At 37.4% G+C, this 25,944-nt stretch overlaps 1 protein-coding gene across 10 annotated transcripts in view; it reads left to right on the top strand.

Annotated features, from left to right (window-relative positions):
• LOC121858347 (flocculation protein FLO11-like) overlaps positions 1-25,944 on the top strand; it is an 80,652-nt gene that overhangs the window by 29,524 nt on the left and 25,184 nt on the right. For 8 of the 10 annotated variants that reach the window (XM_042354765.1, XM_042354764.1, XM_042354766.1 and 5 more), the window contains 6 exons: positions 3,195-3,321; positions 7,174-7,280; positions 10,268-10,454; positions 14,782-14,835; positions 18,316-18,346; positions 24,473-24,523. In XM_042354765.1, coding sequence (XP_042210699.1) covers positions 3,195-3,321; positions 7,174-7,280; positions 10,268-10,454; positions 14,782-14,835; positions 18,316-18,346; positions 24,473-24,523 — 557 coding nt within the window. The remainder of the gene's footprint in view (positions 1-3,194; positions 3,322-7,173; positions 7,281-10,267; positions 10,455-14,781; positions 14,836-18,315; positions 18,347-24,472; positions 24,524-25,944) is intronic. The other 2 variants (XM_042354768.1, XM_042354767.1) reach the window with 1 other exon arrangement.

Raw genomic sequence — 25,944 nt, 5'->3', positions numbered from 1 at the left:
TTCAATACCAGTTAAAGAAGCTAAATTATCAAAGAAAATTTGGACACGCAGTTTAGCTACAGTCAAATGAATCAGGAGTACGTACCAATAAACATGGTGTTTGACATTTCTCCATGTCTTTCAAAATTGCTCCATTTCACTGGAATGGTCCTCAGCCCCCTCTTTTGTGAGGCATATAAAAAGAGTTTACAGGTTTGTAAACAGATTGTGTGACTCCACACACAGTTGATAAGCTTAAGGCTGCCAGGTTATTGTGCTGATTTTATCCTGGTCATTGTGCCAAGTTTATCTAAGTTATTATGCTCGTTTAGCTCGGTTATCTTGTTTAATTTAGCTAGATTATTGCACTTAACCAGGATTGAGGTATTGGAGGTGGGCAAGAATGATATTTGATATGGCAGACACTTGCTAACTTTCACCAGCTTATGTGTCAGCTAACTTACCTTTGAGTCGGTTAATATCACAAATAATTTTGTTCGTAAAGGTAGATCCATGTTACGCAAACTCGCGTAGAATGAGGGACTACTGCAGTTCAGCACAATAGAGGCCCCAACATTGATGAATTTTGAGAACAGAACTGTAAAAAAAATGTAATTGCCTTTCAACAAAAAACTAATACTAATGGTGTTTTCACCTTAGTAGAATAGGAGAAGTCTTATAGTGGTATTTAGGACTAGTGTCATGTGCCTGTAACTTTTAGGAACACGCATGTCGCATGATATCTATTTACGCCTCCTCCCCACACAAGCTATTAATAACTTGTTATTTTTACTATTATCTTATTGTTGTTCTTAGTTACTTAGGTTAATTGTATATCTATGTATGTCATTAATATGCATCATTTGTGTTACTCTGTTAAGTCAAACCAAGAGTAGTATTAATTAGTTATAAGACTATTTGGCAACTGCCCTGAGTCACGTGAGCTAAGACGCTCCTCACTCACATGCTGTGTGGCCAGAGACTCCCTCTCTAGTAAACCGTGGTATAGGCTATAGGCAGGACGTGTCCACACCGACCCAGTACAGACGTGCCTTGTTCAGTCATCTACAATACCCTAGTGGTATCTGGTAATTAGTGGCACGTTAACTTAGGCCTAGGAAGGGATCCTGGTGTTAAGGAATCTTCTATTTGGCAGGAAATAACCAGTTGGTTGTGATTGCTGTGTATATATTGTGATGTCTGTGTTTAATATCGTTAATGTTAAGTAGTATTCATTTGATATAACTCCTTAACGGTATATTTTCACCCTTCCGGCATCACTCTTATTTTAATATACAATCACTTATTCCCTTAAATTCCATGGTTGCTAGACAGTACTCCTTTAAGGACATAAATTGAATTATTTAATTATCTTCCCATTTGTGACTCACTTACTCTAACTTATTCTTATTTATTCAAGTACATTCAGTTGAGTCGGTTTTTATTGGGATAATTATTGCCGTGTTCCCTGTTTGTTCCTTTATTTGATGATAACTTGGGGTAGGTTTCACTCCCCAGGTATAAAGGATATTGGGATCACGACACTTGCATAAGTCTGTACATTACATGAATTACACTGCTGCACATATTTTACACCATTGGAGTGTAAGGAGTGATTACCTTGGAGTCATATCTGGATTCATGCAACTTGTATCACTATCAACAAGTTTTAGATTCTCATCACTACTTAAGCTTTACATTTGTGACTTAAATTAATTGGGATGTGTTGTTGAAGGACTTGGTTCATCATTAAACAACATCAATAAGGTTTTAAGATACTACACAGTACCACAGGTTGTGAAATTTCTTTAGTTTTCAAAAACAAAATGTCATGTACAATATCTGCATAAAACAGAAAGTGATCACAGCATTTTCATGTGTATTTCAGTGCCCCAAAACATGTCTACATTATTCACAAGTATTTGTTATAATTTGACACCTATTTTGAGGGAAGATATATTTTGGCATTCTCGAACTACCTGAAGTAAGGAAAATTCCTAATTACAAAGTGCCAAATAATGGAAGATTTACTGTGATCGATTTGTAGAGTCTTTGTTTGTCTAAACTTTCACTGCTTAATTTCCATTACTCTGGGGTTTTAATACACTTACTTCTTAAGCAGTTACCTTAAATGTTTTATCATGCTTGTTGTTAGCTTTTTTCTTTTCTTTTCTAAGTAATATAAACCATTATTTTATTGTAACTTAGAATGCTGAAGTTTATATCTACTACAAAAACATAGATTCAAAAAATCAATTTTATTAAAATAAAGGGTTCAAACATCCAAGTTCATATTTTCATCGCTGAAGTATTTCTTGTACAGGTATACCTCAATTTATGATGGGGTTTTGTTCACAAAAACCCAACTTTAAATCAGATAATCTTAAAATGAATCATATTTCTCCATTGAAAACCATTATAAATTAAGAAATATATTCTTGGGAGAAAAATATAAGTAAGAAAATGACGCTTTGCAAGAGAAATATTTGCATGCATGAAAATTTTAAATGCAATACAAGTAGACAACAATTTAACGAAAAAGAAAACTGTAATTTGTTTAATAATTGCAACAGTTGACTGAGATTCTGTACAGTAGACCAAAACTTTGACCAAGGACCATTGTCTTTTTGTCAGTCTCGGTGTACAGTACTTTATCACCTCAAACATCTAAAGTGATGGCCTTGCAGAAACTTTTCCACAAGAGGCATTGTTTAAAAAACTGCAAGAAATTGTTGGAGAGTTTAGTGAAAATGTGGAGCTGGATTTGAAAGATATAGTTGATTTGTTAACGATTTTGTTATGACATGCTATAACCAGTGATTTTGCACGGAACATATGTCATGTTTATTGTCACCCAAAAACTTTATATGTAAATTAAAACATGCTATAGAAAAAAAGTCTTGAATAGAAATTAAGGTTTAAATTATTTATAATCATTAAATAAGAAAAAACATATGCTGTAGGTTTTTTTATCATAAATTGGGGTGTACCTGTGATGTGTAGGATTTTACTTTGCTTCTTACATGATTTTGAATGTGAATCATTTGGACACACTCCCATGTGCTTCTTATAATTTTCTTAACATATAATTACTGTACAAATGAAGACATTTTTGGTCTTTCACAGTCTTCATATTTTGTGAATGATATAATTTTTGCTAAAAGATGGAATTTTTATATGCATAATATATGGATAACAATATGTTTATATCTCAGCAGTCGACCTGTGAGTCCAAATGATAGTGGTGGACAAGGAAGGAAAGGCAGCTTCCTGCACTCGACTCTGTCTGTCTCTAAATCTCTTGAAGGAAATAATGCTACTCGACATCTTGTTCTGCCAAAGGTACTGTACTGTACTGTACTCAAATTTCAGCTTAGTTAATAATTAGCTATTTATGCTCAGAGTACCGTAATAATTTCTTTATACTGTATGTCCATTAAAAATTGGACCTATTAAGGTGTGGGTCTGTTCATGGATATCTAAAACATTCTCATTGTTTAAAGTTAATTCTTGTATCAAAGAGGTGTTTTATCATAATTTGTTTTACACCATTGTGTTTGGGCATAATTACTTGATGCTGTTCATGCAACAAAAATTTTATTTTTAATTTTTTGCACCTGTATTTTGGGTGACCCTGAGCCCCTTATTTGTTGAATTAACCTAAATAAACAAAAGATCACTAAAGTAATGCTATATCGCTACCCATGATGATAGCCATGCATGCAAGACTGTCGTAAAATGAGACCCCACTGTACTGTACTCGCCAGCAGATGCTATAGGCAGACACTCTGTTGAATGTAATAGGTAACTGTAATCACTTTTTACATCTTAACACTTGCAATGGAGGTGGGGTAGGGGTTTTGATGGGTCTCATGTTACTGACCTGACCTGATGCAATGTCAGGTCAACCCTTTGTATATAAACTTCTCTCATTTGCAGTGGAAGTAGGGTGGGGGATTAGTGGTCTCATATCACTGATCTGATGAAGTGTCAGGTCACCTTATGTTGGGTGGGTGATTAGTGGATCTCGTGACCTGAAGATATCATGAATAAAGACTAAATTTACACATTTTCCAGTATTTCCCTCTTACTGAATGTACAGTATAAATAACTGTATCACTTCTTATGTCTGAACACTGTATTCTTGGCTGATTGTGTCCTGGTACAGTAATGTACAGTCTCCCCCGAAGAGTATCGTTAGAATTTCTGTTGCTACAATTTGAAATGCTAAATGAAAAGTTTTAATATGATCCTCATTGCATCATCATAGTTGGTATGCCTGCTCGCCATATCAGCAACAGATAGGGATAGGATTGGGGGAGGGAGTCGCCCTTGTATGGCATACTACATACTTCAATATTCAATACTGTACTGTATAACAATAAATCCATTAAGATACTTTACTGTATGTATAGTTCAAAAGCATATAATCAGTGTTCATCCATGTCAAAAGGTTGCGGATCTAGAACTGCTAACTGTTCAGAGACCCTGTCGAGTAACATTGTTTAGATAGCCTCGAACCACATCGACCTCTTGGTTAATGATACTTTTGGGGGAGGACTGTACAGTACTGCACAACACAATTTGTATACACAAACAGCAGCTAGTGAGGGAACAACCTTTTACAATGGCAGCAGAATATGAACTAAGGGATCCAAGCAGCTCGGCCACCCATGCGCCTGACATATGGAGATGTATTGGAGCATTATGATATCTCTCAGGACTCGTGGAAAATTTATTGGCAGGCCCAGAACAGAGAGATTTGGAGAGATTTTCACGGAATTTTTCTGGATAATAAATTTGATTTTCATCCTCGGAAACTCGTTTGAAGACCCGGGATGGGAATAGTTTTCCTGGAATTTTTGTGACCCAATTTCCATTCTGGCTATTGGAGAGTTCCAGGATATTGGGGATTCCAGCTGACGTGGAGATTACTGTATTATACCGAGTTATGCTTTTCCATTTCTATGGTTATCTTTCATCTTCTGTATTCTACTTTCCTCTCTTCTGCTTTCCAACATTTTTAGTTTATCTTGTTATATACTGTACTTCCAGAGGTATAATGTTTTTTCTTCAAAATATTTGTGTTATTTGAACAAATTGGCTGTACTTATTTTATTTATGCTTTAAGGGAATCTTCATTATACATTGTGCCAATATACGTCATTTCACATATACATTGCTAACAAATACATAAAGAAAATTCCATTATACTTCATTTATTTCACATATACGTTGTCAACATCATCCACTGTTTTATATTATGCATAAATTGTGTTAAAAACATCTAATATGTAAAACTAATTTTTATAAGTAATAAAAATGCTGTATTGTACAAGTGTTAAGTTTCTACCACACCAAAATACATCAATCATGTCCCATACAACTGCGAGCTACTGTATACCATTGTTATATGTAAATAACCACAGAATTTGCAGAAAGTCATCTCAATGTGCTAGTGTGCCTTATGAATAAAGAGAATACTATACAGTATATGTACAATACAGTAATATAAAAATATAAAAGAAAAATTAAGAGAGTAAGGGTATATTCTGTGTAGGAGATGGAGTGTATCTGAAAGTGGGAGGCGGTCTGGCAACACACCATGATTCTCCGCCCTACTGTACAGTACCTCACTGTAGACATTTAAATCACACAAATGTTCCAACACCAAAAAATTTAAGTTTAGAAAACCTTAATCAGGTCTTATACAATGGAAGGATTGCATGTAAAGAAATGGAGTGAAAAAACTACAAAACTACATCAGAGTGTATAGCTAGGGAGAGGAGGTTGCTGGTGGCAGAGGAGTAGGGATGGAGTCCTAGCTGGACTGAGAGGACAACTCGCCTCTTGCACTCATTAGCCCACAAGCCCTTTAACACGTGCTCATGCAATATCACCATAATTTTCATTTACAGCTCCTCCCCGACTTACTACCTACTCGACTTGCGACCACCCGCACTTACGACCTGCCTCAGTCGTACAAAAAAATTTTCAAATTACGTTTGTAATTCACTTTAAAATGGCTGGCAAGCCAAGAAGAAAAAGAGACACCCATTTTAGATTTTCTATGTATTATTTAAGCATTTTCGACTTACGACCTGGATTTGGGTCCCTGACCCCATCGTAAGTCGGGGAGGAGCTGTATTAGGTTCATTTGGTCCCGGGTTAATGAAACATTATTGTAAAATAATGAATTTCCATGAGAAAAACAATCCCACGCTTAACCCTAGATGTGATTATTGCATCATATTAAATTTTCAGCGCCTTTGTTTACATAGCGGCAGCGCAAACTACTGATCACCCACAACCATCCCTCACCATATTGTCATACTTACCACATCTGTCTTCAGCACTTAATAAATAATATTGTAGTGTATTATGCACCTTTATATACCCTGGTTTATTTATTAATCGGTGGTTTTATTGTAACAGTATGTTATAATGACCCTGTTGTAAGCTGATTTGCTGAAACTCTCTCTCTAGGAACACATCCTTAGCTGGAACGTGTAAAACCCTAAAACCTCCATAATTTGAAATAATAGGTGTTCTAGCTCTTGCAAATTATGAAATTTTACGAAATATAAGGGACCTTCTCCCAGGGAAAAAAACAACAACAAAAATAATGGTACTTTTCCATTTTATGTCCCCAGCAAAATTTAAACATTTTTTTAAGTACAGTATTTTACCTCTGTACCAGATTTAGGTGCATATACTGTACTTCTAATTACATTCATTCTTATTCGGAAAATTCCTCATTATAATTGTTACACTATATGTTGCATTTTTTGGGGAACACATCCCTGAAGTATAATGAACACCCCTATACCCAGAGTGTATGATTGTACAGTACAGTAAATGTCTTAACCTTCTCACTTTAAAAAGAAAAATTGGATTTAGCAGTGGTAATGTCTGTTTGTCCATTCATTCTTTCATGACAAATTTGTTTTTATATTTGGTAACTTTCCATAAATTTGAAGTGCTGTTGTGATTTTGTGTTAGGGTCGGTTGGGTGTGTTATTAGCCCAAGGGATTTGAGAGTTATTGCTTAAATTATCACTTGAGCAGATCTTGTTAATATTGCTGTAGATTGTCTGTGACTGTTCAAAATGTAGAAATATAATAATGATGTTTGGAAAGATCTACATTGTTAAACGATTTCAAAATGGTAATGCAGCATATTTTTCCCTCCAGCCAAAACTGCAGCAGACACCATCACAGGAGACAGGATCTGGTGGGAATCCAAATCGTTCATTTATGTTGCCGCCTCCTGGATCCCACAACACCACCAGCCCACATAAGTTAGTGCTTTATTCATTTCACTTAATTAGTCAAGCCCCTGCACTACTAATCTTATTACTAACCAATTGAATGGTTTCATGGTGTGACAAGTGTTCGAATGTGCATCAGTGCTTTTTTTTTTAAATCTGGACCTGAAAGAGTTTGCACTTGTTGTTGTCACAATTAACAAGCTTGTTAATGAACAATATTACTGCACTGTACACCCTTAGATTATGAGTGATATAAGTGAAGAGACTTTTCATTCCAGAGGATCTCTCTTATACTGTATGTGAGGGTTGTTTTGCAGAAAATGGGCTGGCCGATGCTTTGGCCACTGTTTCTGCCATTAAAAGTTTTAAAAGATATCTCCACACATCTCGTAAACATTTCCAGGCTCCTGGAAATTTCTGTGGGCTAACGGAAAATGTTTAGATTCAGTGGGCCTGCCAACATGTGCCCATAAACCTGTTCTATATGGTTACATAATAAATGGCTTCTCTCATTATGATTTTTATGGGAGGGAGGAGGGAGAGACGAAAGTGAGACGTCACCTTCGATGTAACATATTTATTTATTTTTTCTCGCCAAAATGCAAATTATATATTTTTTTCTGCTACTAAAGATTTTATATTATTTCAAGATGAATCATATGCCATTTTAGGCTGATCATAGTAGAATATAATAAGAATGAATTAATAATCTGGTCGAAAGCATCCTTTTACAGTGATATCCCCATTAACCGGAACAATTTGTAAATACCTGTAAAGTAAGTCCTCTCTTAATGCCGGGGTTACGTTCCCAAAAACGCGACGTTATACGAAACAACGTTTAGTGGATCAATTTTCCCCATAAGAAATAGATAAAATATGGGTGTTACGTTCCTGAGCCTCCCTTTGCCCCATGAAATACATTACTTATACAGAAAATCATTGCCATTTCTATAGAAAATAGTGCATACATGTACAACTACTAAGTTTGTATTGGTACTCACCGATGGGCAGAAGTGGTAGAGCGAGTGTGTGGTGGGTAGTGAAGCGGGGGATGGGGATGGCGGGAGGGGAGGAGTGTGGCCGGAGCAGAGGAGGAGGAGGAGGGTGGTGAGTCACTGAGAGACTGCCGAGCCGAAGAGCGTAGCGGGGCCAGACGAGAGAGGGTGATTCGCCATAAAAAGTAATCCGTGACGACGCAAAACGACATTGTACCGAGTCATTGGGGCATTAAACGAATATTTGGTATGTAAAGATAAGCGACGTAGTACAGAAACAACGTTAAGTGGGCCGATGTTATGCGAGGACTTAATGTATGTGTGTGTGTGTGTACATAGACACACACACACAAAACCCATACAAATAAATAATAACTGGAAAATCCTCTGACAAATAATCAGAAACAAATTTATTAAAAATGTGACAGTGTACCCTCAAGTCCATGCTCTTAATAAAGTACTGTAATAGAGAGGATTTTCCAATTATTATTTATTTGTATGTGTTTTGTGTGTGTGTGTCTACACACATACAACAGGTAAAAGAAATAATTGTCCTATGGGCAAACATATAAAGGGAATATACATTTTTTTGTTTATTTGTCAACGACTCCACCATTGGGATCAGTGTCAACAACTCGGTTCCTGACTACACTGCCCTCTAGGATTTATTGAACAGTCTCCAAAATTGGGCCACCAACAACCATGTCACCGTCAATCATACCAAGACCATGGTTATGCATTTCAACCTCTCTCTGACCTTGTCCCACCTCCCTTCATTACTTTGGGCCCCAACACACTCCAGGTTGTGGACTCCACTAAGCTCCTCGGCGTCACTATAGATAAACTAAATTGGAAAACACGTCAGTGACGTTGTCAAATCTTCCAGTTTTTGTATCCACCACCTCCGCCGACTCAAGTCCCTCGGAGTTCCTGCGCCTGAGCTCCTTAGTATTTACTCTACATTTATTGTTCCCAAGCTCACCTATGCTTCCCCTGCCTGGTCTTCCTCCCTAAATGCCACACAACATAAACACCTATAAAAAGTGCAAAAGAAGAGCATGCAAGATTATTCTCTCCTTCCTACTCCACATATCAAGAAGCGCTCAACACACTGACCCTCTCGGTTCTCTCTGACCATCACCACGACCTCATCTGCAAATTTGGTGAGAAGCTTCTGCACCATCCTCGACACCGGCTCCTACTACCACTTGAGATCCCTCGTCCGCAAATTGCTGTTCGGCACCACAACTTCATCCAGCCCATACGAGTGCGTACTGATCGCTGTAAGAACAGCCCAGTCCCAACCATTGTAAAAATTATCAACACCTTGTAATTAGCCAGTGTATTCACTCTGTCACTCTTACCTTTTTGCACTGTCACTGTTGAAATGCCCTGTAGTATGAGCTTCTCCCCACCTGGTTATTATATATATTTGTATCACATACCGTAAGTTCCGGCGTATAAGTCGACCTCAAGATTTTAGTTCAAAATTCAGGATTAGGCCTATACTCGCCGTATAAGTCGACCCCCCAAGGCCCAAAGATAGGCTAGGCTAGAACTGAAATGTGGATATAGCCTATGGCGAAAGTGTGTAATAAGGCCACGCCACTTTCATCAAGACACTTATCATAATACCATTAAATATTTTATATATATATGATATAGTTCATACAAAAAGGGAAGTTGGCAACAGGATCTACGTAGGACAGCAAGCAACCACTAAAAATCTTCAGTAAGTTATCTTCGTAAGAACTCTGGTAAACACCAAGCCATAATCAACACCTCCACAGCATACCAGTATCGCACCTTGATAGTACCGCTATATACAGTATGATAGTAGAACATTATGGTACACCTGGCTTACGATCCACCATTTGCATCAGCTGATGTAAACGAACTGCCAGTGGCGCCACCAACACCACGCGGCCAGCTGTCTTTGCTTTTATTTTATAAAATATTTAATATTTTAATACAGAAGGTTTATAAAGAATGGTTCAGTTAATAATTGCCTTGATATTTCAGCAGCCGGCCTGTGAGTCCTAGCGATACTGGTGGACAAGGAGGGAAGGGAGTTTACCCTCTATACCATCCACCAGTGTCTGCCAATAAATCTCTGGAGGGAAATAATGCTCCCAGACCTTGTCATCTACAGTTAAGGGAAGTGCAGCCAAAGTTAAACCCAACCTCACAGTCGGCTCCATATGCTCCGGTGAGTAATCTTAGTTTTGAATGTTATGATAATTTTCATAACCTTCTGATTTACGTACAGGTATTTGTATGTAATTGCGCCGTATGATTTTATTAACAGCTATATCACTTGGATCATTCTACTTCTCAGAAAATCTGTTTTTTAACATAAGAAGGAATCACTTAGAATTTCAAGTGAATATTTGCCAATAGCAAACAGTTTAAGACATTATTATGTAAAAAAATTAAAGAGTAAACTTGTTCCTGAATAATGTTTTAATTTAATCACAAAAAGAGTAAGTTGGCGACTGTATTTCTCTTAAATATTAATTGTGTGTGCATACCATCATAAAATTAAGATTTTATTTTTACTACAACATAGGTATTGTGTCGGAAAAAGTGGAGTTTGGGAGTTGGCCCAGTCTCTATTTCAATTAATCCCATATGTTCTGTTATAACATTTACGCGTTTCTCATTTTCCACGGACCTCTGTGGGTTCAATTGACCGCGTAAATCGGGGTACAGTAGGCTCTCGCCAATAATGTTTAATAGGTGCCTGAAAAACGCCGTTATTAGCGAAAACGTTATTTGTGTGACATTAAAATACATGTAAAAAGGGTTTATTGGTGCCGCCGCCCCAAGAATTTCACCCAATTTTTCCCCTTAGAAACCCTCCTAACACTTTTTGTTAGCTGAAATAAAAAGAATTGTGATTCAATCATCAAAATAAAGAGTTTGAGTAATATAACACTTTACTTGGGGGAGTTTCTGACGGCCGCTAAGACTTGCACTGTCTTTCATTTGACAAGCTAACCATTTCACAAGAAAATGCTCTGTTATCACTAATAACCTGTTTCTATCACTTTTATCATTCATAGCTCGCCTCGCATTTCCATCACTACCGAAATATTTCTTAGCCAGCGCAATACTCTTCTTGGCCTCTTCTAAGTTCCTCTTAATATTTCGCACTGTAGACTCAGGACAGTTCAATTTTCTCACAATATCAATGTTCCGTGCACCACTTTCAATGAGCTCAACAATCTGTTCTTTATCCTTGACCGAGTAGGCATGCTTCTTGTGGCTTTGTCTCTTAGCTTTGGGGTCTTTTTTCTCATTCACTTTAAAAGTTCCCGGGCGTTCAGGCGGCAAATCACTCCCTCCACCACCTCCCCTAACCCCCACAGGCAAAAATGCGGAAGCCATTATTGATCATCGACCCTAGTAACCACTGATTATAGAGGCGAAAATCTCACATGGGGCGCAGCGCTGTATTACACGGAGCGTGTGTGAGAGTGAGAGTTAGGCGGAGCGGACAACTACGCCATCAACATGGCGGCAAGCAAACGCTAACATTGATGCGCTCAAATGCTTCCCGCAAAATCTCCGTTATTCAAGAAAATCCAGACGTTATTATCGAAAATGGGTATCTATTGTAACTTAACGTTATTGTTGAAAACGTTATTGTGGAAGTCGTTATTGGCGAGAGCCTACTGTATTACTGTGTGTGTGTGTGTGTGTGCGTGCGTGCGCGCTGATAACCACAAGGAAAGAAGAAAACACGAAGTTCCCAAGTGCTTTCGTGTAATTCACATCTTCAGGGGTGGTTATCAGCATATACCTAGATCACGTGCACCTACAGTGATTTACTTGCATATATATATATATATATATATATATATATATATATATATATATATATATATATATATATATATATATATATATATATATATATATATATATATATATATATATATATATACACGCACACACACACAGTGGTCCCTCTGTTGATGAATTACTTTCCATAAGAATCTTCATTTCGGTTAACGAACAAAAATTCGGTTCACGAAATTCTTACGAGAATGTTTCGACATGCTTTGGCATTCCCAAGGGATGGAATGGAGCTACTGAGGTCTTTTCTGACATTATGTGAGTTATCTCTGAAGTTTAACACCCCACTACCTGCATCTGCTGCCTGTGAGCAGCTGCTTAGTCATGCTGGGCTTATTATTTATTATTTAGTTAATTTATTACACCCAGGAGTTGACAAGCTTAGTTGTAATACAATGCGGTCAAACGTTAATACATTAGTATTTGTGTGGAGACAATATTGATATGATTTAAGGACAATGGGAGTTAGCACCCACTAAATCATGGGTAGCATAAAAGAATTGAATCTAAATTATTACGAATAAGTAGGTGGTGATATATAGTGGTTAGTGACTCGTCCTGTGGTAGGAGGTCCCTGGCAGTGGAACAGTCAGGGCAATATTGTTGAAGGATTTTAGCATTGGGACAGTTACAGAGTCTACAAGAAGAGAAGTGCAGGTCATCCACCGCCTCAGATACTTGCCAGATAGGTCTGTAGCCTCACGTAATGCGAGCAGAGACAACATTATGTCTGTGGACCATAAATCCAAGTCGTCTACACTTTTGTAGATAAGGAACAAAGTGATCATAGTGTTGGATGGATATATTTTCAGTCCGTTCACTATCCCTGTGACTGTAGGGAGGAGAGTGGATGAACATATCTCTTTTGGTAGGTCATGCAGGGCTTATATTTAGGCCAAGAGATCCTGATTGGACAGCCATAATTTCGATAATCAGTTATTGATTAATCTACAGAAAGATTTGCAATTGAACATGTGAAATGCTGTGTCTCTTTTATTTTTATCTTTAGTTAACTATTTTTTTTTTAATTTATTGTGGATTTATTTTGATATTTGAGACAATTATTAATTTTTTTGTTACTTGTTATTTTCAGTACTTGAGTACTTTATGAATGAGATACTTTTTTACTTCTACTTGAGTACATTGAACTTTTGATACTTTTACTTCTATTTGAGTAATATTTTGCCAATGTAACAATACTTTTACTTAAGTATCAAAATCTGTTACTCTTTGCAACTCTGTTAATAGGTGACTCATTATCAAATCCTTTTTTGTCTGAATTACAAACCAACACTGTATCGGATCGCTCGATGTAGGATCATTCTCTGTTGGCGGTCTACTGTACTAGAAAAAAGATCTAAAACTATAGATACAGGTTGTACCTCTCTAGTCCGGCAACCTTGGGACCTGACCTGTGTCGGACCATGGAAATTCACCCTTTTCCTGGATAGATAGTGACTTGTGCTTATGCTTGGAAGCACTAGCACCACTTTCACTGCTTCGTGGTCTCTTTAAAAACATGTTGAAGGGTTAAATGTTGTACAGTAGGTTCTCAAATTTTGCGAGTTTTTAATTCAATGTTTTTTATTTGGACACAAAAAAAAAAACACTACACAATTTAACATTTTGACGGCGAAAACTCGAATTTCGACCAGTTTGCACAGCCCGCCAACGTTCGGACGTGCATAATCGTGTAAACAGCGTCATTTCTCTTATGTACAAAAGACTTATTACCGTATTGTTTATTACTGAATGTCTTTTTAATTGAATTAATGTTTGTGTGCAAAATGAACAATACAATTCATTAATAATACGTAGAATATTAAAAAACACGAGGAGACGAGACAGCATTGTTTTCGTTGTTTACAAAACCAGTGACTGACTGGTTCTACATATAAAACTGAAGAAAATAAGACCCTGATTGTAGCTGTAGTAAAATTAATGTAAAAAAAATTAATATGGTTATTTGAAGTAATGTGATTTAATGTTAATAAATGGAACAATATACATAACTAACCATAATGGTAAAGAAAAAAGTGAGACTGCACGTATGTAAGTGCGCACATGTGAAAACATATCGTCATTACTCTACATAAGAATATGAAAGCAGCACTTATTTACTGTTCATATATATTTTAATTCATGTTTCTGAATTTAAAACATAAATTCTACCCACCAGTGGTGGTAAAGTTGAGAACATAAGGACAGCCAATGTTGTTGTGTGCGTTTTTACTCGGATGACGAAGTTGCCAGGTCATCAGGTTCAACTCTAGTTGAAGCTGTAGAACATAAAAACTTTTTCTGTGTTGTTTTTAGTTTTTATTTAACTTTATCTGTGTTATTTTCTTTGGTTTATTAGGATATTGCTTTATTAGAGGTAGTAATTCACCCAAAAAGTAGGGTAAATAAGGCAAGATTTAGCCAAACATCAAAAGTACCAGACTCAAATTAATTTTCTCCATGGGCAAACTAAAATCGTTCCGGACCACGGGAGTTTCCGAACCACAGAATGCCGGACTAGAGAGGTACAACCTGTACTGTACTGTATATAGAATTGTTAGAGATATGTGTCCAACACTGTTAAGAGCATCTCAGAAACTTCTTTTGTGGTATAGACAGTTAAGAGATATGGGAAATTTATATACTCCTTAACATTTTTTAAATTTGCATTCCAGGAGAAGACAGATCATGAATATGAGATTGTTGGTGTTCCAGTAAGATCATACACTGTAAGTATTGTAATGATATTTTTCATAGATATAATCAATTACAGTCATCCCTTGGTTATCACGCCTAATTGGGACCGCGCCGAGTGCGTGATAACGAAAAATGCGATAACGAAAGTACAGAACCTATGGGATTTATTCTAATTGGTTCCAGGCACCCAAGACCCAACCCCAATTTTCCCATTTTACGACCATTTAGACCCACTAAAGATATAGATCAGTGGTTCTCAACCTTGTTTGCCCCATGCACCCCTTTCACCATATGTCAGAATGTCATTCCCCCCTCCTTTCCAAGATTGTCTGCCTCAAAAAGTGCATTCCAAATAATATGCATATAATACTGAAAATCCTTTATTTTTTCCATATTAGTATCAGTTCCCCCCCCCACTGAAAACCTGAGGGGGGAAATTCCCCCCTGGTTGAGAACCCTTGATATAGATAATGTTATGGTGAGTATCAGAAACACACATAGGCATGGCTAGGTTTATTACAAAGTGATGGAAAGGGTATGCTCAATTCTGTAGTCCACAAAGCATGTAGCTATGCTTTCTTTATTTGAGTCTCCTGTCTGAGTAGTCCGTTTTCTCATCACTTCAGGACGCCTGAGTCCTCCGTTTTCTCTCAATCTTAGAGTGCATCCGACACTTCGTTATTCCTTAGTAATGACACAGAATTTGAAATTGCAACTGGGGTTGCAATTGTTGAGGCAACTTAGATATGTCTGATTACAGCAAATGTGTTATTGTCAATTTGTAGGTGAAAGATTTTATCCTCAATAGATGTAGGTGAAGCAAAGGGGTAACAATACACCTGGAGGCAACTGCGTGATAACTAAATTCTCGGACTGAAAAATGCGCTATAACAGCAGGTGTGCAGATTTTGATGGAGGCATGATAACGAAAATCGAGATAACCAAGTGCGCTATAACCAAGGGATGACTGTACCATTAATATTTCATGGCTCTTGCTTCACACCTTGATGTTCTGTGAATTTGAACAATATGGAACTGCATGGTTCATCATCATATAGGCATAGGCATTGTTATTTTAACTTTATGTTCTGTAATTGTAGCAAATAAATAGCTACCGGTATCTTGGATGTACTGTATTTATTATTATTTTTACAAATGATCCTTATCTATATATACAGTAATCTCCTTGTTAGCCGGAATTATTGGTGCAGAGCATTTCTGGGTATTGAGACGAATTTTCTTATCCCGGAAAAAATCACTTCTACGAAATTTTTCTGGGCAATGGTGAATGTCTCTGCATTCCAACTGTGCACCTGGCATGGAGCACCATGTCTACAGAAACCTAACTACAGTCGGACAGCCACAGAGCAGTATTTATTTATGCAAACACTACTGTACACGCACAGTTCAGTAAACTCCTTATAAACCGGACTTGCTTAATCCGGATCCACTTGCAAACCGGTGTGGGGTCTAGCACCAGTCCCATGTATCCCTAACTCAGAAAAACACAACCAAAATCCGGTTAGTATGGGGTAAAGTTGGTGTAAGCAGGGGCTACCACTGTGGTGCCCCAGGAGGGTAACTTAACAGCTGCCTCTGAGGAGGCAGTGATAAGTTAATAATTAATGTACAGTACTTTAGTAACATGTATTTTGTTCTTCTAATTTGTTTTTTATTAACAGGTACATTATAGTACAGTAATAATGTGCACTAGACCAGTGCTTTTCAACATTTTTCATGGTGGGTCACCCGTGAGAAGCTCTTCCACGAACTGGGTCACCCCATTACGAGGCGCACCATAACATGTTACACATAAGCTGTGGCAGGAAATGCCAGTGTTCCTAGATCATTGCCAGGTTCCACCACCAAAATGTTTTGAAAAAAAAAAAAAAAAAATATATATATATATATATATATATATATATATATATATATATATATATATATATATATATATATATATATATATATATATATATATATATATATATATATATATATATATATATATATATATATATATATATATATATATATATATATATATATATATATATATATATATATATATATATATATATATATATATATATAGCTGGCATCCCTGAAGCGGCGGCGGTGGACGTGACGCAGGGAAGACAACTACTAGGAGACACGCACCTCGTTCTCTCGCTGCTCACAGTTGTATTTGTGCATTTTCATTGTCAAAGTAAACCTTTTGTTTTGTGTCGATTTTACCATACATAGATCACAGCAATGTAAGCTGTTATCTTAATCTAACCATTCTAACAGGAGTTACTCAGTCAAAGCTTATATTGTGATAGGATATGTATTGTTCCAGACTTATATATACAGCCAGATCACCCCTAATAGTCACCCCAGCCACTTGGATCACCCCTGGGTCACCCCAGCCTACCAGGTCACCCCTGGGTCACTCCTGGACCTAGCCTGGGTCACCCCAGGGTGACTAGTCACCCCGGTTGAAAAGCACTGCACTAGACCCTTGCCATTCGCGGGTTTGCGATTCGCGATTTTGACTATTCGCGGTAAGCAGATGGCGGCTAGCTTGCAAGCCCTTTCCCACAGCACAAAGAGTCACCCCACACAGCATTTTGTGTTGTACTCTCAAAACATTAGTATTTCTGTGTGTTATGGCCCAAAGTGCCAGTGCTAGTGACGCTAGTGGAGTGAAATGTAAAAGGCAGAAGTCAATGATGAACCTGACAAAGAAAGTTGAATTATTAGATAAGTTAAAAGAGGGGGTTGTTTGGTATAGGTGTACAGCAGTGTACTAAGGTAGTATAAGTTGCTATTCGCGGTTTTGCCTATTCACGCCATTCCTTGGAACCTAACCCCGTGAATATCAAGGGTTTACTGTATACCATATGAAACGCTCTTCTACTTTGTACGATTATCTTATCACTCTCCCATTACATTAGAAGCTACAAAACTTACATGTGAGATTACCATATGTGGTGAATTGGATGAAAAAAATAGGAGATACAGTAATTGGGAGAAGTGTAAGTGAAAGAAGTGTTAAACAGATAGTGGATAAGAGTTTGCTTGGGTTTATGGACATACATACAGGTATTGAGAGAATGGACAGGGATTGGTCAGTAAAATGAAAACAATTTAAAATTGGATAGTAACAAATAAGAAGGGAAGATCAAGCAAGAGATAGAATGATGTGTGTTAAAAATGAGGAAGCACAAATGTGCATGAATTAATGAGGAGCATGGCATCAAGTGAATTTTGGAAATGACCATACTACTGATTCTAGGTTGTGAGAATCATTTGTAATCAACCAGATGGATATACCATTGTAGAACATACCTATTATAGCAGTGAGATTTAATGCCTAAATTATGGTAAATAGAAAGATAGACTGTATGTGTAGAGTACTGTATTTGCTCTTCATTCCAGCAATCCTGCTTCACGGCAGTGAAGGAATTGAAAGAAAGTGAATTAATTTTATTATATAACTAATTTTTTTATTTACTTCTTATTTGCAGAGCACTGAGAATAATGCTCCTAATTCTTCAGGTAAGTTATTACTGGACATCTTTTGTGTTTTTAATTGTAGAATATAATTATATAATTTCTATAACAGATACTCGACAAAACTAAATAATTGACAAGCACATAACAAAAATAACTGTACCTTGAAAGTAATGTTCTGATGACTGGGCGACCTTGTGCGCACCCTGTCCGCACCGCTTCCCGCATAAATGACCAAATTTACAGCATAATTAAAGCATTTCATTCTGGCAAAGCACCGCGTAAATGACCAAGCACGTAAACAAAATCTGCGTAAATCCAGACTATACTGTAATTATTAAAAGAGGTAAGTGTATGCACTAATTCAATGAATACTTTAGTATAACCAAGTAAAATGTGTACTGTACTAATAGAATTTAACTGTTATTAACCGTTACTGGACAGCCGAAGATGTTGAATGTAGCCTTATTTCTCTTATGTTGTACCTCAAGGATGCTATTTTAGTAGTACAGTACTATAGACATCCCCCGGGTTACGAAATTTATGATTATTTAATTTTGCCCTTACAAATTTTTTAAAATCAGACCATAACTTCAGGTTAATTTTGGAAATTTTTTACAAATAAAAAATTGAAATTTTTACAGAAATAGTAAAAAATATTTAGTGTGGATGCATCTGTGGTGGCCACAAGGTGATTGTCAGCATTTACCACAGCAATGGAGCTGCTCAGTTAGAATACTTCCCCACTTTGTGTTCAGTTATACGTCTGTGTTTGGGACTTTATTCGCCATTATGGAATTTTGGTTAATTTTTTATGATTTTCAAAAGAAAAAGTCTACATATAGAACAAACTATTTAAAAAAATAAAATAAATTTATTTCATTTGGATTCTGGCTTAGCTCTCATGCTTCACCAGCTGGTAGCAGCCACAACAATAATGGCGCTGCTCAGTTTGAATTCTTTCCCCAGTTTGTGTTCATTTATGCATCAGTGTTACTGTGTACCTTTATTCAAGGTGAGTGGTGATAAAAGAATCCATAAAGGAATTGCATTGGACATTAATGTTTTAAGGAGGTAACTCTGGTCCCACAACCTGACCACTTCCTGCAACATCATTATTTTCTGGTAAGTGAAAATCAAGTGTTTTGCTCATTTATTATCATGTTACATAATGAATGACTCATTGTATGTGGTTAAACCTGTCTAATTTCATACATATATGTGCTTATGTCACATTTTTGGGCCTCAAAAATTTCCTTAGGAGTGCATCTCAACTTTTATAATGGAAGCATATGGGAAAAATGGTTTTTTGCAACAGAATTTCGCGTTATGGAAAGATCTTCTGGAACAGAACCCTTCTGTAACCCAGAGGATGCCTGTACAGTACTTTTAGTGTTATGATCAAACAAATAACCCAACTAAATTGTCCCTGCAGATTTGCACCGGTGACAATATTCTATCAGTATTAGATAGTCTAAAATTCTATCGGACAATACAGTATAACAAAGATACGTATCTTATTTATGATGGTGGTACATTCTGGACTGCTGGGCTGGGGTTGTTTAAACCATCATAACTTCTGATGCCTGGTTGGTGGTAATTCTTCTACTATGTCTTATGCACAGAAAAAATTAACTACTGTAGACAAAGAATAGGTTGCTTGAAGGCTTTGGACCATCTAAAAGGTATAAATGTTGTCAGTACATCTGCTAGGTTTGGATCCATCCAGCTCACTCTGTCTCACATGGTAAGTCTCGGCTTCGCTACGTGACCATCTACGCGTGAAAATATATTGAGGGTTATATGGTTTTTCCCCATAAACACCAAAACTATAAATCTTGATATATGATACAGGAGTTGCACTATTTTCTGTTAACTTATGGTAATTAAACAAATCATAGTTTAGGAAATAGATACCCGGTAGTACAATACTTTGGGCGAGTTTTTCAAATTTACTTCTTTTATCAACTCATTTGAATTACACTGTACTATAGTGCGTTTTTTCCCAGCTGAGAAGAGATTCTGTCCGATTTCGTCCTGAAGTAATGAAGTATTTCAAAATGAATTTGTTCATAATCGTTGGGATGACCATTTCTGACGAGAAAGATAATTAGCTAAATTATATAAAGATACATACATACATTCATTATTTCAAACATGAGCACGTAGGAAGTTTATCAGAAATCTTATACATGAATTAACTGTTAAACTCGGGTAGCAAATTCATGCTTTCAAAGGACTCATTTAATATTTTTTATTTTATTTTTTTACCCATAATAAAGCATACCAAGACAAATTATGTATCAGTTGGGAGTCCTCAATTAACGTCTGGATTACGTTCCTAAAAATGCGACGTTATCGAAACAACGTTAAGCGGATCAATTTTCCCCCATAGGAAATAGATAAAATATGGGTGTTACGTTCCTGAGCCTCCCTTTGCCCCATGAAATACATTACTTATACAGAAAATCATTGCCATTTCTATAGAAAATAGTGCATACATATACAACTACTAAGTTTGTATTGGTACTCACCGATGGGCAGAAGTGGTAGAGCGAGTGTGTGGTGGGTAGTGAAGCGGGGGACGGGATGGCGGGAGGGGAGGAGTGTGGCCGGAGCAGAAGAGGAGCATGGTGAGTCACCGAGACTCTGCACCGAGCCAAAAGAGCGTAGCGGGACCAGACAAGAGAGGGTGATATGCCATAGAAAGTAGTCCGTGATGACGCAAAGCGACGTAGTATTGGAACACCGGGGCGTTAAAAGAATTTTTGGTCTCTAAAGTTTAGCGATGTAGTACCGAAACAACGTTAAGCGGGACGACATTAAGCACAGACTACCTGTACAACATGATGCAAAAACTAGCATTTAAAAGATCAGAATCACATTGAAATATTACACAACCTCTGAAAGTTGGTGGATGAGTGTGACAGACTGTGAGGACCTTGGCCTGTCTAACCATCAGCAGAGGCAAGAAATATGAAGTTGTTCGCAGTCACATTTCCCGCCTCTGCTGACAGCGGTGTAACATTTCATATTAATTTTGATCGTTTAAAATGTTAGTTTTTGCATAATGTAGTGCTACTGATATTTAATTTGTCTTAGTATACCTTATTGTGGGTAAAAATAAGTATACAGCTCCTCCCCGACTTACGACGGGGTTAGGGACCGACATCAGGTTGTAAGTCGGAAATGCTTAAATAATACATAGAAAATCTAAAATGGGTGTCTTATTTTCTTCTCAGCACCACAAAACTCTCACTTTTAAGCTTGCCAGCCATTTTAAAGTGAATTACAAACGAAAATTTTGTCTGTGTACTGAATTTGGGACTCGAAAATACGTAATTTGACCAAATTTTGGTACAACCGAGGCAGGTCGTAAGTCGGGGAGGAGCTGTATATTAAATGCGTCCTCCAAAAGCATGAATTTGCCACCAGAGTTTAACAGTTAATTCGTGTACAAGATTTCTGTTAAACTTCCTACATGTTCATTTTTGAAATAATGAATGTATCTTTATATAATTTAGCTAAATATCTTTCTCATCAGAAATGGTCATCCCAACGATTATGAGCAAACTCTTTTAGAAAGACGTCATTATTTCAGGACGAAATTGGACAGATTTACGATAGTCAATCAGCTGTAACTCTTGAGGAGGGGGCGGGGCATATCTTATCAGCTGGGAAAAATGCACTATAGGTATGCAAGCATTTAATCAACTTAATAATCGATTAGTAGTCTATTTTACTTAATTCTATTTATATTTATCACGTTACTTTTCATGACTCGTAGTAATCTAGAATGTTCATTTACAATTTGTAAAATGGATACTGTACAGATATTTATATTTAAAAAATTTTGGTGACTAATAAACTGTATTTTATGTTTTCAAGCTTGATGTTTTAATGCTGTACAGTAGTTGCAGTCATAGTGAGTGTTTGGAGGAGCACAAAACAGATGATATTGATAGATATACGTAAACAATGCTTACAATGTTCATTGTCCTGTGGAGTCAAACTCCACAGGAGGCTGGTGAGTTGTTGGTCAGTCATCAGACTATTTAGGTAAGTCTTCAGGCAGCAAAGAGAGCTGATTGAATGCTCAACAGTGGCAACTGGCATAGCCAGGAGAGTGTGGAGGATGATTGGAAACAGTCCCATAATGGTGATGACAGCTTTGTATAGAGTCAAGGGCAATTGAGAACTTGATGTCTTGATATGGTGCCAACAGATTTCTAGTTCTGCATCAGCAGATGTGGGTGATGGAAGAAGAGGCACATATTCTTTTTTGATAATGTGCCAGATATCATCTGTAAAAGCACTCATTCCTTCTACCTGTCTTTACCCATAACAACACATTTTCCATCATCTGTAACATTCTCTTTACAAAACTAACACTATAGTCAGGAACGATACAGTATACTCTCGATTTAACGGAATCCGATATAATGAACCCTTGATTTAGTGGAAGGAATTTTTTCTGTTATTTTTCACTTACATTAGTAGAAGAGATGGGTCAGCACACATGGATGGCGGCTGGTTCCGAGGCAGAGGGCAGATTAGTTGCCCTCCGGTGAATCACTTTCACTACTCGCAGAGGTTTGCAGGGCCTCCCTGACAAACCCCTCAAAGTCCGTATCCTCACTGTCACTGACTCGAGCTGGCTGTGGTTGTGGTGGGTTGCGGGCGAAGAAGTCCGTAATACTACGTTGATGACTAGCATTGATGTTGTCGTGATAGATATGGACATACGGTTCCATAATTTTCGACAGAAGGTTATTAGACACTTCATACTGATGCTTGACTGTGTCTTTGTCAAGGATGAGCTTAATTTTCTCCCCCAACTCGATGATTTCCTTCACATAACCATGGCTTGGTCCAGGTAATTCAAGGTTTTTCTGGGGTGGTGGGGGTCCAGCGGAAGCCATTGTGAGGAGAATAGCAGGCACAAGAGAGAACTGTATACGTGGACTGAGAACAATGAGACTGGCCCGGCAAGGTCAGCGATTTCTACCTTCTGGTGGCAGGGCACGTCATGTTACATTAGACCAATCACAGCTAGCGGCGGAGGGAATGAGTCGGTGGTAAGGATGCGTGGCCCAGTCACAGTCCGATACGTCATATGACGTCAGCGATAACGTAAGAGCGACCTAATGCGCACCCTGCCCGCACCGCTTCCCTCGTAAATGATGCAATGGCCCGCGTAATTCAAAATTTTCATTCTGGCAAGATGCCGCGTAAATGACCAAACACGTAAACAAAATCCGCGTAAATGCATACTACTGTATACTGTAGTTAACTAAATTGAGTGAAAATAATGGAAATTTTGATTTAACGGAAAGGGGTGGCTCGAATTAGTTTGTTAAATCAATAAAATACTGTACAATAAACACCACTAACACTGCTGCAAAAGTAGCACTACCACTAACAGCAACAATAATACTAGCATTTGTATGGTAGTAATTGGTTAAAATAGTGCTTGTTATATTGAGCAACATTACAAACAAATTATGTATAGAAGAAAACTTTTTCTTATCTCCTGAAGAAAAGTAAAAGTTTGGAGGAATTTTGTGCATGTGTGTGTGTGTTTAAATTAATCCATAAATGGATTGTAAATTTACATTAAACCTGAAAGGTTTGATCAACATTTGACTAAGCCTACATTATAAACTTATGTTACAAATTGTATCAAAACTGACCAAGAGTTGCCATGGTAGTAAGGTTTTCTGAGGTTACAGAAAGTGATGGGTTTTGTCAGGGTTTGAAGATGATAATGACATGAGATAGCCTCCAGCAGTGACTTTATTAATTTCCAGTAACATCAATAATTGGCTATTTACCCTGCCATAGAAATAGTTTGCGAAGATGGTTTGTATCTGCTTGGATTATATTTATTTGTTTTAATTTACACTTGGTTGTTTTATTATATACCTAGAGTATTTATTTCAACAATAAACAGAACGTTAAACTCCTATTTAATTGGAATTCCACTGTGCTGACTGAAAGGGAATAATAACAACCAAATAAGGTGGCTGGTGTCTAGATATTATTGTTCAGTGTTATGCAAGCGCATGATCATAGTAAGAAATTTGTAAACACAAAATTGGATGAAGGGATTTAGAGGATTAGTGCAGTAGTTATTTATTTTTTTATTTTTTTATTTTTTTCCTATTTCAGGTTTACTTTCTCCAGATATAACCCCACCTGCTTTACCACCAAGGAATCAAGGTACGTGGAATACAGGGGAGGGTAGGAAATGGGATCCTAGTGCTGTCACTAGGTACCCCTGTACAATGTTACCAGAAGCATCTGGCAGAAATCTCGAGTACAGTTGTGGAAATGTGTCCCTACACCCCTGTTGTAACCCATGTCTCCAAACGACACCATTGCAGTAGTAGTACGTATCACTATTTATGAATGAATGGGTATTGGTCGTGTAACGGTGGACAGGTTTGCTATAGGTCATATAGGTTGGCCGTTTGGAGGTACAGGTTGCCACAAGGGATGTAGGAACACATTTCTGCAACTGTACATATAAATTAAATATTGTAATGCAAAGGGGCTTGCTAAAGCCTAAGGAAGGAAGGATATTCCTTCGTGTGTGAATCATGGGTGATCTAGCCCGAGGTACAGTCGGGGTCAAAAGTTCGCTCCCTCCCAAACTGAAACAGTATCGACCTCACATGAAATCAATCACAACACCCTCACCAGATGACAGTCAAGGGAATTCAGTTTGGGGATTCAACCCGTGGCTCATTTTCACCACAGGGAACAAACTCTTGTCCCTGGCTGTACAGAGGAGAGATAGCACCATATTGGCTTGTATTGGCTCAGTGAAAAATCCAAGATGACAACATTTTTTTTTTTTTCCCTTGGCCCCTCCCCTTTGGTTATCTAGCTTCTATAATACATAAGCAGCTAGTGAGAATGGAGGGAGCTGGAGGTACTACCAAGATCAGAGATGTTACTGAAGACTAATTCTGGCTTGAAAGTCATGTACACTAACACTGACACATTCCTTGAGAAGTAAACTCTGTCTAATTAAACCAAGTCACCCCACTTCAAGTAAAAAATTTGTCCTTTGCCATGCATGACATCATATGGTTGGCAGCCAAGGGGTGCTCAGTTAGAAGTTGGCATTCGTGGTGTGAGGGTCTGTGGCAATGCCTGATAGATGCACCATATCTGGATGCATATCACATTACAGACTACTCGATAAAACTTTGATATTTTATCAATTTCCAAGGATGAAAAACAGATATAAAAAAGTGGATTTTATTGTGCATGCAGCAAATATATAGGGTGCAACAGGAGGAAGGGCAATACTTGAAAGCCGTTGGCAGGCTTAAATTTAAATTCCCTAAAGTCTTACGTTCAGCTAGGAAGGCGAATGTGGAGAGACAAGCACCTATTTGTTGCTTGAAACTGTTGTGCTGTATATCCTAGTCATGTAATACTGTACTGTATCTAGTGGCCATATTGATAAATTGAAAACCTCTTCACATATATACTTGCATTCAGTGATTTACTGTAATAGCTTGGGGAGAGAGAGAGAGAATGATGATAATTATAATCACTAAAAATTTTGGTGCTACTATAGTATGTGGTCTACCGAGTTGGAGTTGGTCTAACGGGATGTTTACACTGTA

Source organism: Homarus americanus, unplaced genomic scaffold (assembly GCF_018991925.1).
Source record: "Homarus americanus isolate GMGI-L3 unplaced genomic scaffold, GMGI_Hamer_2.0 scaffold57980, whole genome shotgun sequence".
In the NCBI taxonomy this organism is placed as follows: domain Eukaryota; kingdom Metazoa; phylum Arthropoda; class Malacostraca; order Decapoda; family Nephropidae; genus Homarus; species Homarus americanus.
This window is presented reverse-complemented; position numbering and strand designations above follow the sequence as displayed.